The following is a 16,346-nucleotide window of genomic DNA, read 5'->3' as shown; positions in this document are numbered from 1 at the left end:
GTTGAATGAGCTAGGCCCACGGTCTCCGGGGAGTGCGAAGGCTGGAGGGCCCCTCCCTTCCATCTGGCACGGAGGGGTAGTTGTTGCCCCCACCCTCACCGCAGCAGCTGGCAGAGCCGGGGCTGTGCCTTCTGCGGGTGCCTTTTCCAGCCACCTCTGGGCTCCCCAGGGCCGGCCCCGCCCCTGGGCTGCGCTGGAAGCAGGGGCGGGGCCAGGCGCCCCAGAGCCGCTGGCGGGAGGGCTGGGGAGCAAGCAGGTGGAGGGCTGGCGGCGGCGGGGCTACGGTGGCTCGGCCTGCGGGTCCGGAGCTCCGACTCCCACCTCTCCCCTCCCGGCCCGCCCGCCATGCCTGCCAGCCCTTTGCCTTTGCCGGGGCTCCCGCCTGACCAGCCTCCCCTCCCCGTCTGGTTGGGATTTGGGAGCTGAGCCGTCTGGGGCCCTAGGGCCAATGCAGTGCCGGCTCCTCCGGGGCCTGGCCGGAGTCCTTCTCACCCTTCTGTGCATGGGGCTCCTCTCCCTACGGTACCGCTCAAGCCCGTCCCCGCAGCGTGTGCCCGACACCCCCGAGCTGAGCCCGCCAAGCCCTCGGCCCTCCGAGCTGCAGCTCCACGATGTCTTCATCGCAGTCAAGACGACCCAGGCCTTCCACCACTCCCGCCTGGAGCTGCTGCTCAACACGTGGGTCTCCAGGACCAGGGAACAGGTGACAAGCGGGCGATTGCGGGTCCCAGGAGTGGCCCCTGGTCTGAGGGTCACAGAGGCCTTTCTACCGCTGACCTGGGGGTTCTCTGGCGGCCCCACAGGAGAAGCTGCTCTCCCACCTGCCCTGCCTGGACTGTGTTCCCGCTCCTCCTCTCTCCCAGGATGGGGTCCCCTGTGGCTGTGAGTCCCTCACTAGCCCAGGAGCCGGGCACTCCTGACGCCCACTGCTTGGTCTTTTGGGGGCCAGGCTACCCTGGGCTCCTACGTCCCTTCTAGGGGTCCCTTCATTCCCTGGTTGTTCTGGAGCAGGCTTCGTGCCTGCCCACCCTGGCCTTGGGGGCAATGGTGGGTGTTTGGCAGCTGGACAGAGGCCTCTGGGAGGTCCTGACTTTTGACAAGAGCCCTGGCCAGGCTGCCCCCAGGCCAGGCTCTGAGTGCTGTCCTTTGCCCTGGCTGAGGGTTCAGCACAAGGGCTGAGCCCCTGAGGATGGGACGGTCTGGGTGGGGCCTGTTTGGGGAGAGGGGTGAGGGGCATCCTTTCAGAATTCCTGACAGCCCCTGCCGTCATCCTCTGCTGCCAAGGGTGTGCCCCGAGGCAGTGGCATCTCACCTCCTGTGCTCCATTTCCTGTGGGGCAGTTTCTGAGGGATAGATGAAGTGGGTGTGTGCTGTGGTGAAAGCAGTGATGAGCGAGAGGCCTGCCTGGCATGTATGGTGGGGATGTGTATGTATGTTCACATGCGTGTATGCTCACACGCATGGAGCCAGTGCCATGACAAGAGGTGTGTGTGTGACGGGGTATGGCTTTCTGGGGAGGCAGCTCTGAGTCCCCTCTGGCTCTTCCAGCCCCATACCCAGTGCCCTCCTCAGGCAAAGTCAGTGATTTGGGGGTGTTGGGAGTCATCTCTAGGCGGGTAGAGGGGCAGATTCGCTTGTGTACGCGCGCATGCGCGCGCGCGCACACACACACACACACACACACACACACACACACACACACACTGTCCCTACTTTGGCGGCTGGCTCAGTGGGAGGAAGTGACGAGCCTTTGGTGGGGGGGTTGGTGATTGGAGGCTCCTGGAGACCAAGGAGGGGGGAGGTGGTGCCTGGAAGAGGCCAGGGCCCACTGGGGAGGGGGCACCTTTACCCTGATTTCCTGGTCCTGATATCCTGCCACCCTGGATTAACCCTTTCCTTGCTGGAACCCCCAACACCCCCCCCCCCCCCCGCCGGACTCTTCCCTGGGACGCTGCGCATCTTCTCATCTTGGGGGAGAGTCTAGTTCCGCTTGCGGAAGCCACCAAGCCTGGCCCTCCCTGCAGACCTTCCTGTTTATGGTGCTGTCTGTGTGTACCCGGGAGCGTGGCCTCACGTGGTCGGAGGCCCTTTCCTGTTTCTTCTTGATCGCTACGATGGTGCCCGTGCTCTGGATGAAGATACTGAGGCCAGAGAGGAGGAAGAGCTTGCCAGCATCACCCCAAAGGCCCAAAGGGCAGAGCTCAGTGGGCCCACCTCTAGGCTGGGGTCCCTCCTTCTCTGCTGAGACTGGGGACCACAGGGCTGCCTGGTCACTTGGGCTTTTAGCCTGAGTGTTTGGGCCTGGCAGGACTAGGCAGGCAGAGGAGAGGCATGCAGACACCCTCTCTGTGCTCTGAGGTCAATCCCAGATGCTAACCAGGCAGCCAGAGGGAGTACCTGCCAACTGCTCGGCATCTAAGGGACAGCATATCGGTGCATTACTCTACTGAACCCTCACAATAACACGAGTGGTAGGTATTGATATTCCCATTTTTCAGAGGGGGAAACTTAAAAATTCCCATTTGTAAGCAGAGGTAGGAGATGTATTCACTCAGCTGGACATTCCCACTTCCTCCTCCCCTGTCCCTAGCACAAGGGGCAGACTCTAGAAATCTTGTCCTTTAAGGCAGATCTGAAAAAAAAAGGCAAGACACTCAAACTGAGGAAGAAGAGAAGAGACAGGGAAACCCACTCTCATCACTACATCTGGGCCCCCTTCATTTCCACCCTTTGGCTCATCTCTCCCTGTGACCTCGGCCAAGGCCGTCCCCTTTTCAACCCTCGGTTTCCCCAGCCGCACAGGGCAGGAAGGTATTAGAGCCTCTCTCAGCTCTGCCATCAGGAGCAGGCCTGAGCTGGTTAACTCCAGGGCTGGGCACCAGCTCCAGCTGGTTAAGGGCAGCCGGGTGGCAGGTGGGCCTTTGTGGCAGCGGGCTGGGGCTCATGTGTGGCCTTTGTCCCAGGCACAGGGGGCGGGCTTGGGGGAAGCATGTTTTGAGATGCAGAGGAGCCTTTCTCTTCCTCACATTCCTCGAGGGCAGGGGTGGGGGGAGGAACGAGAGCCCCACATCTCCCCTTCTCTGCAGCAGATGGCCCCCGGCACCCCCTCCCCTGACCCCAGCGGGCTGTCTGTCCTTTTGTTTTCCTGCAAGGTTTTAACCATTGTCAGGATCCCTCCTTGAAACAATCAAATGCAACCCTCTGCTCAGAGAAAACTCTGCCCACTGTTCTGTGCCAACCTCAGAATTCCCGGGGACTGAAACACCAGCCTCATGAGTCCTGCTTAGCCCCCAGACCGTGCTGCGGGGACCCCTCCTTCCCCCTCTCCTCACTAATTCATTCCCAGGCATTCCCTGGCCCATTTGGCCCACACTCCAGACTGGAGAGAGTTCCACTCTCTGGTGACTGTTTGGTGGCACAAGTTTGCCGGAGAGCAGGGCAAGAAAAGTCTGACTTACTTTACAGGCTCCCCCGGGGGCTGTGTTGAAAACAGCCTGGAGAGGAGCAGGACGGAGCAGAGAGAACAGGGAAAAGGTGACTGCAGCAAAGCAGGCAGGAGGTGACAAGGAGGGGATGGACCGTGGGCTGACCGTGGAGGCTGTACCCCAGGGAGAGGGTGTACCCCAAGCAATTTGAAAGTTCAGTCAGTTCAGTTCAGTCACTCAGTTGTGTCCGACTATTTGCGACCCCATGGACTGCAGCATGCTAGGCCTCCCTGTCCATCACCAACTCCCAGAGTTTACTCAAGCTCATATCCATTGAGTCGGTGATGCCATACAACCATCTCATCCTCTGTCTTCCCCTTCTCTTCCTGCCTTCAATCTTTCCCACCATCAGGGTCTTTTCCAATGAGTCAGTTCTTTGCATCAGGTGACCAAAGTACTGGAGTTTCAGCTTCAGTCTTTCCAATGAATATTCAGGACTGATTTCCTTTAGGATAGACTGGTTGGATCTCCTTGATGTTCAAGGGAATCTCAAGAGTCTTCTCCAACACCATGGTTCAAAAGCATCAATTCTTCGGTACTTGGCTTTCCTTATGGCCCAACTCTCACATCCATACATGACTACTGGAAAAAGCATAGCTTTGACTAGATAGACCTTTGTTGGCAAAGTAATGTCTCTGCTTTTTAATATGCTGTCTAGGTTGGTCATAACTTTTCTTCCAAGGAGCAAGCGTCTTTTAATTTCATGGCTGCAGTCACCATCTGCAGTGATTTTGGAGCCCCCAAAAATAAAGTCTGACACTGTTTCCACTGTTTCCCCATCTATTTGCCATGAAGTGATGGGACCAGACGCCATGATCTTTGTTTTCTGAATGTTGAGTTTTAAGCCAACTTTTTCAATCTCCTCTTTCACTTTCATCAAGAGGCTCTTTAGTTCTTTAGTTTGAAAGTTGGGTGGATAAAATTTGCTGACAGACTGGATGTGGGTGTGAGAGAAAGAGAGGAGGCATGGTCACCCCCAAATGTTGGGTCCCAGTAAGATAGGGTAGAGGGAGAGAAGCCCAGGTCTGGGGGTGCTCAGGTGCTCAGTGTCCTCAGGCTGGGTCTGAGTACCTGCTGGGTGGGGCTCCTGGGGGGAAGTCTGGCTGCGCTGGGAGCTGAGAGTGGGGAGAGGTCCTTACCTCTTGCCAACCACACAGCTTTGCTTCATCACCTAGCCTTCATTTTGCCATCTGCAAATCACAACGCCTGTCTGGAGGGTCAGTGAAGTCATGAGGGATCAGACATGTGAAAGCTGTGGGTGGGGTGCCTCTTCAGTCTGGGAGGTGTGTGAGGGCCCTAACACTTGCACAGGGAGTTTGGGTGACTATGAAAGTTGTGACTATCTCCCCAAGTGGTTCGGTGTCCCAGCATGTGCATCTATCTACTGACACACACGTGTATTCGTGACTGTGGAGTGGCCAAGTGGAACTGTGATGTGTGTATGGTTGAAGAAAGTGTGATTCTACCAAGGGTGTGCGACTCTGGTCTGGTGGGTGTTGGTCTGTAAGGGGGCTGAATGTGAGACTGATGGGCTGATGTACAACTCGAAGCTGTGTGTCTACAAAAGCTGGGTTGTGTGTGTTGTATGGGGGAGGGGGTTGGGTAGCTGAAAAAGTCCTCTTGTCCTAAAGGAGTGTGTGACTGTGACAGGAGTGTATTTCCATCACTGAAAGAGGACAGAGGTCTGCTGTGTGTGTATCCACCTGAACTTGGCTGTGGGCTGACCCGGGACTGTCCTTGGCTGACCCCTACCCTGCCTCTTTTCTCATTCCTAGACGTTCATCTTCACTGACAGCCCGGATGAAGGCCTCCAGGAGAGACTGGGTAACTCGGGGTGGGATGGGGACCCCTCAGTTGTTGTCAGGGAAAGCTGGGGTGGCTGCCTGGGGGTCTCCAGGAAACACGACTGTCTACCCTTGATGCACAGGGATTCCCCCTTTGCCCAGGAGGGGAGCAGGAGTCTCCCCTGGAGACGGTAAGGCCGTGAACACCTGGGTCCCAGCTCAGCGTGCTGTCCATTAGTTTCAGGATTCTGGGCAGGCCAGCCCTCCCTGACTTGTTTCCCCGGTGTAAAATGGGAGTGGGTGGACTGCTCCAGGCTCTCTGAGGCCCTGCCTTGCTCTGCTTCTCACACTGTGCAGGGCTGTGGGGAAGAGCTGGGCTGACTTGTCCTTACTTCTCCAGGGTCCCACCTTGTGGTCACCAACTGCTCTGCGGAGCACAGCCACCCTGCCCTGTCCTGCAAGATGGCTGCTGAATTTGATGCCTTCTTGGCCAGTGGGCTGAGGTGAGTCTACCTTGGTCTTCACCTTGGTCTTAGGGGGCAGGCGTGACCTTTGCCTCAGGCTACTCAAGACATCCCATGTCTAAATGGGATGTCTTGTCAAAAAAGTAAAGTTCTGGATCCTGTGAATTGAATCACATGTAGGGCCTTCTGGGATCTGTCTCTGGTCAGACCATCTGCGTTCAAATCCTGCCATTCTGGCTGTGTGACCTAGGGCAAGTGCCTTAACCTGCCTGAGTCTTGGTTCCCACCTGAGGAATGGGCACAACTTCCTCATGAGCTTACAGGAGATGCTGCTGGCACAAGGCTAGGCCTTAAGTGTTAAGCCCACTCCAGCCCATATCTGTTTGTTGACTGATTGTGAGGGTGCAGGGAGGGGGAGTCTGGTTGACAGGCAGCTCTTGGGAACCCCTTTCAAGTTCAAGGTCCCCCATTCCATCCCCATAGATGGTTCTGCCATGTGGACGATGACAACTATCTGAACCCGAGGGCGCTGCTGAAGTTGCTGAAAACCTTCCCCCAGACCCGCGACGTCTATGTAGGCCGGCCTAGCCTGAATCGGCCAATTCACGCTTCGGAGCCGCAACCTCACAACCGCACAGTGGGTCCCTCGCTGCCTCCTTTGTGAACTGGCCGCTGGGTGGCGGGGCAGGGCCCTTCGGGGGCGGAGTCGGGGCGGGGTCCTGAAGGGGCGGGGTCCTGCAGGGGGCGGGTGGATTTTCTGGGTTTCAGAATTGCCTGCATCACTGTGTATCTCTGGGCTGGTGGCTTCTCCTCTGATACGGTCTCCTTCTTTATGAGACCGAGAGAGGAGAGAGAGAGGAGATTGACATAATGCAAGGAAAGCAAAGACTGGCACCGAGTAGGGCCTCAATTACTGAGGAGCAGTGGCTTGTCCTGGTCATACTGTGAGCATGGTGGGGTGAGCTGAGGTCTCCAGGCTCCGCAATCAGGCTTCTAGCCACCTGGTATCACCATGTAGTTGGACGGATTGTTAAAATGCTGAATATGTTGGGCCAGGTGGCAAATTGCGGCTGCCGGGAGCCCCTGAACTCTCCCTTCCCCTAGACAGCTTTCCTCTCTTCAGATTTCACTAATCACCCACAGAGGTATTGGCACCTGGCACAAGAGGGTCCCCAGCACCCGCTTCAGCTCCAGACCTGAATGGACAGATTTAGGTTGCCAGATTTAGGAAGCAAATAAACAAAACCCCAGGGTATTCATTAAATTTGACTTTTGGAGAAATAAGAATTTTTTAGTATACGTATATCGCATGTTTTTCCCCCTGTCCCCAGAACCCACCTGGATTCCGGTGTTGGGGTGACCCAGGCCCCTAGGGCACCCTTGGCCCCCATGAGCAGGAAAGCCATGGGTCCCCCTCTCTAGAGGCAATGTCTGGAGCGGGAGCTGTGCCCACTATGGGGCTTTCTCCCTCTCAGGGTCACCATCTGCTTCTCGAGGGAAACCAAGAGCAGGAAACACAAAACCTTAATTATCTGCAGCTCATCAGCCTCTGAGCCCTAATTAAATCCTTCTGGGCCCTGAGGGGTGGTGTGCATGAGCAAGCGGATGCCAGATGAGCCGAGGGGTCCCCCAGGTTCCCATACCACCTCTCCCTGACCTAAAGATTTGAGAGCTTGGCTCTGAAACCTAACTCCCAGAGCTCATTCCCTAGCCCCGCTCCCTCCTGGCTTTGTGACATTGACTGAAGTCATCTTGCCTCTCTGTGCCTCAGTTTCCTCATCTGTAGAATCAGTGAAAACAGTCACTACCTCATAGAGCAGTTGTGAGCAAAAGAATTAAATGAGGTCACCTATTCAAGGGCCAGGATCTCCTGGAGAAGGAAATGGCAACCCACTCCCATATTCTTGCCTGGAGAGTCCCATGGTCAGAGGAGCTTGGTGGGCTACAGTCCATGCGGTTGCAAAGAGTCAGACATGACTGAGCGACTAAGCACACAAATATTCAAGGGCTTGGAATGCGATCTGGCACATGGTAGATACTAGTGAGTGTTTTCCACCAGTACCCGATTCAGCTCCATGGGATTCTGAAGAGTCAGACATGACTTGGCGGCTGAGCACGAGCACCTGACTCAGCCCAGCCTCACCTCTGAGCAGTGTTTTTCCTGTGCTGGGCACAAGACCCTGCTGGACACACCCACTCCTCAAGCCCACAATGTGCACCAATGCCCTCCTTGTCAGACACCCCACCAGCAGGATCCTAGGACTGCTCCAGAGTGTCCTGGCCAGTTCAGAATGTGGGTGTCCCCCCAGGGTAGGATGGCAAAGGGGGAAGGAGGTTTGGCTTGGGGTCAGTCCCAGCTCTGGGACCTTGGCAGGTGACCTCAGTTCTGTGTACCTCAGTCACCTGATCTGTAGCAAAGGGCTTGACATGGTCAGTGCTTGGGGCTAGGCGCTCACATGATCACTGCTGATGTTACTGTGGTTCTCTGGGAGTGGAAGCCCTGCTCTCATTAATTCATTAAACAAGCGTTTATTGGGCACCTCCTGTGTGTTAGGTCCCAAAGAACCCATTCATTCTGCCTAGTTGAAGCCTGACTTCTCTCTAAGAGGGAAGAGTCTCTAGGAGTAAACTCGTAGAGATCTCGGAGGAGGAAGACACTTCTGGGCCCGGAGAACCATCGGATTTCAGAACTGGAGCCAATGTTGTGCTCACAGGTGACATATCTGAGGTCCAGAGAGGGGCAGGGACTCTTTGAAGGTTATACAGCTGTACAGTGGAGGGGGGAGCTCAGTGTCAGACTTTCCAACTTCCCATCCAGCGCTCTTCTCACTGCTGAATCATGGGAGATAACCCAAGCCAATGCAACACACATCAGTGAAGCATCAACTGTGGACCTGGGAGAAGGTAACCTTAGGGCGCTTTGACTAAGAGATGGTACAGTTGAAAAGGTACAGTGTTTCTCAAAAGCCTTGAAGAAATTCCTGGGTGAATTCACAGGTCCTCACAGAGGAGGTAGAAGAGATCTTGGGCCATGGTGATGCTAGGCAAGGGCTGAAAACGGTTTACACTCTAAAAGGGGGGTATTGGTTCGGATGTCAAGGGCTTTACAAGCTGATCGATAAACCCACTAGTGTTTACCATGTGCCGGATCCCATTCCAAGCCCTTGAGTGTTTGCCTGCCCTTCTCTTTTTCCTTCATGGGCATAATTTAAGGTTATAACAAGACTCTGCATGCATGCTAAATTGCTTCAGTCATGTCCAACTCTCTGTGACCCTATGGACTTTAGCCCACCAGTCTCCTCGGTTCATGGGATTTTCCAGGCAAGAATACTGGAGTGGTTTGCCATGTTCTCCTAGGGGATTTTCCCATCCCAGGAATCGAATCTGTGTGTCTTATGTGTCCTGCATGGGCAGGCGGATTCTTTACCACTAGCGCAATCTGAGAAGCCTCATAGCAAGACTCTAGAAAGATGTGAAATATAAAGCTTCTGAGCCAACATGGCTTCTGAGCCATGTTGGTTGTGAGTAAGGGGAGGCCTGGCTGTTGCCCCCACCCCTAGGCTCACCCTACACTTTGGCTTTCCCCATCTTCCCCCACAGAAGCTGGTACAGTTCTGGTTTGCCACCGGGGGAGCTGGCTTCTGCATCAACCGCAAACTGGCTTTGAAGATGGCCCCCTGGGCCAGGTAAGCAGAGACCTTCAGGAAGATGGGGGAGGTAGAGGTGTGCAGAGAGGAGGGATCGGCTGGTGTGTGGGTGGGGTGTTTGTAGCAGAAGGGGCTTGAGAGTGAGCTCAGGAGACACTACCTCTCATTCCCACTGCATCAGAGTTACACAGTTAGTGGTGAGCAAGTCACCTGTTACCTTGCCCTTGGGGGTACACTGCTTAGTACACTCTGCTACACACAGGCAAGATGTGTAGTCTCTAAGAGCCTCAGTGCCCCATCTGTAAAATGGACCTGATAATACAGTGACCAGTGGTTTTTGTAAGGGTTAAATGAGAAAGTGCCTGGGCTGGCACCTGGTAGGAGCCCAGTCAATATTAGGTTCCGTTTTCAGCCCTCTTCTGACCAATCACTGTCACAAGGGAGGTGAAGGCCAAGTGGAGGAACACTCAGAGGAGGGAGTAGGGCCTTCTACATAGGGAGAGGAGGGAAGGCTTCCTGGAAGAGGTGGCATTCGAGCTGGAATGGTCCTAGAAGAGTGGTGCCAGACTGAGGGGGATTGTGAGAGTAGTGGAAGCCCTCGGTACTGGGTAGGAGTACTGGTATTCTAGAGAGGGCATGACAAAGGTCTCTTGAGGTCTGCTGGGTAGTCTGTTACTGTTATTAACAGCCACATCAGTGTCACCACCTTGAATTGAGGGTTGACTCTGAGCCAGGCCTGTACTTTGCTAAGATTATCACAGCCCCCAGGGAGGAAGGGGCGTTGGCCTTATTTCTACTTGGCTGAGAAAACTAAGTTGCTGAGAGGTTAAGTAAGTGATTGGTTCAAGGTCACCCAGGCCCAAGGTCTCTCAGCTGCTGGGTTTGGCTCTAGGGCCTGCGTGATATGCCTCTGCAGCAACCTGCCCTGCCCTGCCCTGCCCTGCCCTGGATAGGGGTGCCCTCAGGAGGTAGTTTGTGTCCTGACTGGAAGCAGGAATGCTGTCCTAAGGTCTGTTGATAGCAGGTGTATACACATGACCAGGGGTCTCCCTGTGACCCGGATACCCCATCTAGGCTTCTGTCCCCCTCTATAGTACATTTGTGTGAATTAGAAAAAAGTACCCGCTCTGGGCAGTGCGGCCCCCGGGCACAGCCTGGGGAAGGTGACAAAGGATGGGATTCTGTACCTGCTCGACCCCTTTCTCAGGCATCTTGTGCAGTGGAGCAAGCTGCCCAGCCTGGTCTCTAGGGCGTTCATGGGGTGCACAGTCAGGTGATGCCCTTGCCAGGAACACTGCTCCTCCCCCGCTTGGCACCTGGCTGACTGCAGATCATCCTGTAAGACTCTGTTTAGAATCTGCTACTGCCATGATTAAATAAAGAGCAAAACAAAAGGCTGCCACCTCCTCTGGGAATCTGCTTTGCCCTCCCTGTGTCCCCAGGCCTCGTGCTTTCCTCTAAGCACTAGTCCTCATTTGCAATGACCTGCTCATGTCTCCCTCCAGCACGGAGGCTGCTGTTGAGGGCAGGAAGCATTTCTTTCCCATCTCTGTGTCCTCAGCTTCTGTGTCATCAGTGGCTGGCACCAGGTAGATGTTCAAACTCAAAAATGAATGAATGAGTGGATGAATGAATGAAAAGAAAGAGAGAAAAGGAAAGGATACATTTATAAAAGGCTTCATCTCACCATTTCGCCACTTAATCCTCACAACAGCTCTGGCTATTATCATGCCCATTTTACAGAAGAGAAAACTGAAGCTCTCCGAGGTTTATAACTTGCATGAGGCTACACAGTATGCAGGGGGCAGATGCTAGAGCTGCACTCTTCTCTTCCAGCTGGCTGTGGTGGAGGGAGGGTTTTCTGGGAGACAGGAAGGGCTCTACGTGTCAAGGGCCTTAGGCCAGTGGCCGCAGCATGGCTCTGTCCTTCAGTGGCTCCCACTTCATGGACACATCTGCCCTCATCCGGCTGCCTGATGACTGCACCGTGGGCTACATCGTTGAGTGCAAGCTGGGTGGTCACCTGCAGTCCTGTCCCCTCTTCCACTCCCACCTGGAGACCCTGCAGCTGCTGGAGGCTGCCCAGCTCCCGGAGCAGGTGAGCCAGCCATGGGGCAGGTGGCAATGGGGGAGGTGCGTGTGTGTGGGGGCTCTCTCCTTTAATGGGGAAACTGAGTCCCAGCGTGGCAAAGGACCCCCTTACGGGCACGCAGTGACTCAGTGCTCTCCACCTCTGACCCATAAGGGTTGGCATTTGTGGTGCTAATGTTCTTTGATCTGGTTCCCAAATGCCAGCTGGAGGGACCTGCACAGATGAGAGAAAGCTCATCTTGAGATTCAAACCAGGCCCCTGAACACTGCATCCATCCTTACCACACCCTGTGAAGGGGCCAGTCCTGCACTTTCAACGGCCTCCTCCTTCATCAGAGCCTACCTGGCCACTACTTACTGCTTTTCCTTCCCACACAGGTGTTACTGGGAAAGACCAGGTCTTCAGTAGGGATGACCCATGTGTAATGTCAGGCTGGGGGAAGGGTGGGTGCCCCTCCCATCACCTGGCAGATAGTGACTCTGCTGAGGTCCAGCTGGCTCTGCCTTGCAGATACTGCCCTCCAACTCATGGGTGTCCAGTCCCATAGGGGGTCCTGGCTGGGAAGGCCCCCAGGGAGATTCTGTCTCATGGTATGAGTCAGAGCCCTTTTAGCTGCAAAGGACAGAAAGGCAATAGACTAATTAAACAGAAAAGGACATTTATGGGTCTGTGTACCTGAGAAGGTGAGGGTGTGGATGACTTGCTAGATCTGGTGAGATCTGGGTGCTCAGATCCCATCCCCTCTCCCGTGTGTCCTCCCCTATGCTGGCCTCATTCTCAGGCAGGCTCGCTACTTGCGCTGGCAAGATGGCAGCCCCACCCCACCAGTGAGAAGAGAGCTCCTCCTGTCAGACCGCAGGGCTGGTGCTTATTGGTCACATGGCTCACTTGGGTCACATGACCTGTTTCCTACCAGAGCCTAGAGCTAGTGTTGATTGACCAGACCTACAACTGGGGTGCAGGTTGGTCCCATTAGGACCACAGCCAGGAAAGAGGGGCAGATTTTGAACAGGCAAAACCAGGGTGTTCCCTAAAGTTTGGGGTTTGAGCCCCTGCTGTGCCAGACACCACACTGGGGGCCTTATCTTTTTTAACTCTCTGGTTCCTCATAACATTCATAGGGGATGGAGCTTAACAGTATTCCCATTCTACAGATGGAGAAACTGCGGCCCAGAGAGTGGAACTAACTGTGGCTAGTTCAGGACAGAGAGGGACTTGAACCCTGGTGGGTGGCCCCCAAATCCACAGTCTTTAATCACTGTGCTTGACTGCCTTTTGACTGGAGTCGTCATCCGCAGCCTCATTGCTTGTGGAATGAGCTGAGGGATTGCTAAGGCCCTAGAGTAGGTCTCAGGAAACTTCCATCCAGGTGTGCAACTTCCTGGAAAGGCACCTTCCCCTCTTGAGCCTCAGTTTCCCAATCTGTAGATGAGGGGATCATTCCAGCCTCTTTGGTAAATGGGACTGTTGGGGGCACCAATGGGATTATGGGAGAATGGGAGGGGATGGGCCCCCCAGTGAAACACCCATTACTGATGGTGGAATTTCAGGTGCAGAGACAGGCTTTCTGTGCCACTGAAAATGTCTTAGGCACCTTCTCTGTTTCTACCAAAATGCTGCCCCCTTGTGGGGTCCCTGGTGAGAGACTCCTCCCCACTGCCCCGCCCTGCTTCATTGCCTTCTCTACTTCTTTCTGCGCAGGTCACCCTTAGCTACGGCGTCTTTGAGGGGAAACTCAATGTCATTAAGCTCCATGGCCCCTTCTCGCCTGAGGAGGACCCCTCCAGGTGGGTCTGCGGGCTGAAACTGTAGGGTGGGAGGACTGAGGCCTGAGTGCAGGGATAGAAAGACACGGGAACCAGGAGGGAGGGAAGTGAGAGAGGCTAGTAGCTGATAGCATGGAGCTGGGAGTGGATTTCAGTCCCTGCTCTGTCATTGGCTTACTGTGTGACCTTGGGCAGGTGCCTGCCTTGCCTCTCTGTACCTTAGTCGCCCCATTTGTAGCACAAGGAGGCTGGGCATCAAGGATCTGAAGGGGATCTCCCAGGCCTGATCCTCTGGGATTCTTCAGTAACCTCTAGAAGACTGAACTGTGTTCACTGAGCAAAGGAGATGCTCTCATGGAGAAACTCCAGGCACTCATTGGAGAAACTCCACACCTAGGGAAATTAAAAAATTTTTTCTTAGGCTCTTCATTTCTTGGATGATACTTTTCCATGGACAAAGGGTTGGAATGAGGGATAAAATGCCACCTAGACACCTCCAGTTCTCCCTGCAAACACACCCCGGGGAGATTAGGGCTACTCAGCTCAGCCCCCTCCATCCCATGCCCAGCCCCGATTGCTGTGGAGCCGTTTAGAGCCTGGCCTATGACATATTGTGGCAGGAGAGTAAGACCTACTCAAGGAAGTAAAAGAAGCCAGTGTGACTGGAACATGGGAGAAAAGAGGAGAGTGGCATCAGATTGATTTGGGGAGGTGGCATCCCTCCCATCCCCCGGGCCTTCTAGGCTCTGTCCAGACTTTGGACCTACCTGAAGTGCGTAACCCATAAGGGAGCACACACTCTTGCCCCTGAAATCCTGCAGAGCCATCTGTTTGGAGGCAGAGGTCTCACCACTGTCCCAAGGCTGCCGGGCCCAGGACTGTGTTGAACAAGTTGGACGTTGCAAGGAGACAGAATCTGGCTCAATACGAAATTGAAAGAAAACTCAAGTTTCAAAAGGAAAAGAGCTGCTTTCTAATGGAGTGAGCTTCTCATCAGTAGAAGTGTGCAAGCTATGGCTGTATGTCAAGAGATTTAAAACTTGGTGTTAAATTCTCTCAAAGCCTAAAGATTCTAGAATCCACAGGTTCCTGCTTGATGGGGACTCAGGTCACTCAGAGGCTATGGCCTCAGCTCTTCATGGTTTCTCTGGCTTTTGAAGTCTTTACCCATCAGTGGTTCTCAACCAGGGACCATTTTGCACCCCTGCCAAGAGACACTTGGTAGTGTGTGGGGACATTTTTGATTGTTAAGACTCAACGAGGACTTCCCTGTGGATCCAGTGGCTAAGACTCCGCACTCTCAGTGCAGGGGGCCCAGGTTTGATCCCTGGTCAGGGATCTAGATCTCACATGCTGCTACTAAAGATCCTGCATGTTGCAATGAAGATAGAAGGTCCTGAGTGCCACAGCTGAGACCCAGCACAGCCAAATAAATAAATTAGATAAATAAATATTAAAAAAAAAAAAATTTCAGAGGATACTGCTGGCATCTGGCGAGCGGAGTACAGGGCTGCTGCTAAGCACCCGCAGTGCCCAGGACAGTCCCCACAACAGAATTATATCTGGCTCCTAATATTCACAACGTGCCAAGGTGGAAAAACCTTGCTCCAAACCATCTCTGTGACATGCTCCCCCGGGAACCCTTGGGGGTGACTGTCTTGTCCATTTCTGGTCTCTCCACAGGTTTCACTCCCTCCATTGTCTCCTCTACCCGGATACTCCCTGGTGCCCGCAGCTGGTGGCCTGATGAACCCTGAACCTCTGGGCAAAGAGTGGGCTGAGGCTCTCTGGTTGTCCTTAGCCTCCCAGGCAGCCTTGAGGGCTCGTAGCAGGTCTTGTGTGTGTGTAGGGGGGCAGTCCCTGGCATGACCTCTGAGAGATGAGCAAGCCCAGGATTGGATGATGACTGGTGCTGAATGCATCTCAAGCCCCTGGGAGGCGTGTTGCACAGCCCAGGATTGGGGGCACCAAGTAAGGGCCAGAGAGGCCTCAATGGCTGGGCCTCCATGGGTCCTGGGTGGCTGAACTGAATGAGGATGGAGGGTCCTTAAGCTACTTGGGCTCAGGAATCCTAACCCTTCAGAGAATTACCTTGGCCCCTGAGTGTGCAGAGCCCGCAGCTCTGGTCTCTCAGTTCCTCTCCTGGGATCAAGCACTGGGCCACTTACTCCTGACTTCCTTGGCTGGATCCTCAAGCACTGAGGGGACCCAAGTGGAAGAAGGTCAGAATCCAGAGTCTGTGGCAGATAATGTTGTTGCTGACCAGTCTCCAGCCCCTGCTCCCCACCTGATGTTGTTTGGAGCATCAGCATGTCCAGACCCAGATGATGAATCAGAATGGGTCCAAGCCCATCATGATGTTCCTGTTGCTCACTTTCCCAGCTTCCCTTGCTATTAGGAGCTACTACATGGCCCAGCTATGGCCAGAGCCAGATCTCTGTCTGTTAGTGAGAAGTAAGCAGAGCCAATAGAGAGGCTTCTGGGGAAGGTTTTGTAGCCCTATACCCCATCTTCCTACTGCAAATGTGGGTGTGATGTCTGGATCTAGGGCAGCCACCTTGCTGCCATGAAGGGAATGTCAAGACAATCATTTCCACAGCTGTCCCTTCCAACATCTGGTTCTGTAAGAAGATTAAACCCTTATTTGTTTAAGCCTTGCTTGGTTCAGTTTTCTGTTACATGCAGTCAAAGTCATTCCTGAGCAGGACGGGAGGATCTTTCATCTGTCTGTCTCAGATGTTGATTTTGGGTCCCCGAGCTAGACAGCCCTGCCCTGCTCTTGCTGGCTGTGTGACCTGGGGGAATCTGCTTGGCCTCTCTGGCTTGTTTGCTCATTTTATAGATGAGAAAAGGAGTACTTACTTCACGAGTTGTAAGTGAAATGATGCAGGATTTGTAAAGGGCACAGCACAGAGTCTGGTATGGAGAAAGGAACGGCCCCGTGAACAGTGATGGCTGGTAGTGTGTGCTGTGTCGTGGTGTGCTAGGATGTATAAGGGTGGGCCCATGCACCCTTCTATGCTTGTCTGTGCCTAACGATGTATGTGAGATGCACAGATGTGTGTGTGCCTCTGTCACACCTCTGTGTGAGTGATATGCATGTGAGTG

At 54.3% G+C, this 16,346-nt stretch overlaps 1 protein-coding gene across 1 annotated transcript; it reads left to right on the top strand.

The window, feature by feature from the left end:
• The first annotated feature begins 215 nt into the window (after window positions 1–215).
• On the top strand, window positions 216–15,890 carry MFNG (MFNG O-fucosylpeptide 3-beta-N-acetylglucosaminyltransferase). Its single transcript, XM_019961351.2, has 8 exons — window positions 216–703; window positions 5,261–5,309; window positions 5,670–5,772; window positions 6,217–6,370; window positions 9,334–9,419; window positions 11,313–11,478; window positions 13,174–13,259; window positions 14,922–15,890. Exons 1-8 carry the CDS (start codon window positions 449–451, stop codon window positions 14,983–14,985), a joined length of 963 nt encoding a protein of 320 aa, XP_019816910.1. The 5' UTR covers window positions 216–448; the 3' UTR covers window positions 14,986–15,890.
• Window positions 15,891–16,346: the final 456 nt, after the last annotated feature.

The sequence above is a fragment of the Bos indicus genome, chromosome 5, assembly GCF_029378745.1.
Source record: "Bos indicus isolate NIAB-ARS_2022 breed Sahiwal x Tharparkar chromosome 5, NIAB-ARS_B.indTharparkar_mat_pri_1.0, whole genome shotgun sequence".
Taxonomy (NCBI): Eukaryota; Metazoa; Chordata; class Mammalia; order Artiodactyla; family Bovidae; genus Bos; species Bos indicus.
This window is presented reverse-complemented; position numbering and strand designations above follow the sequence as displayed.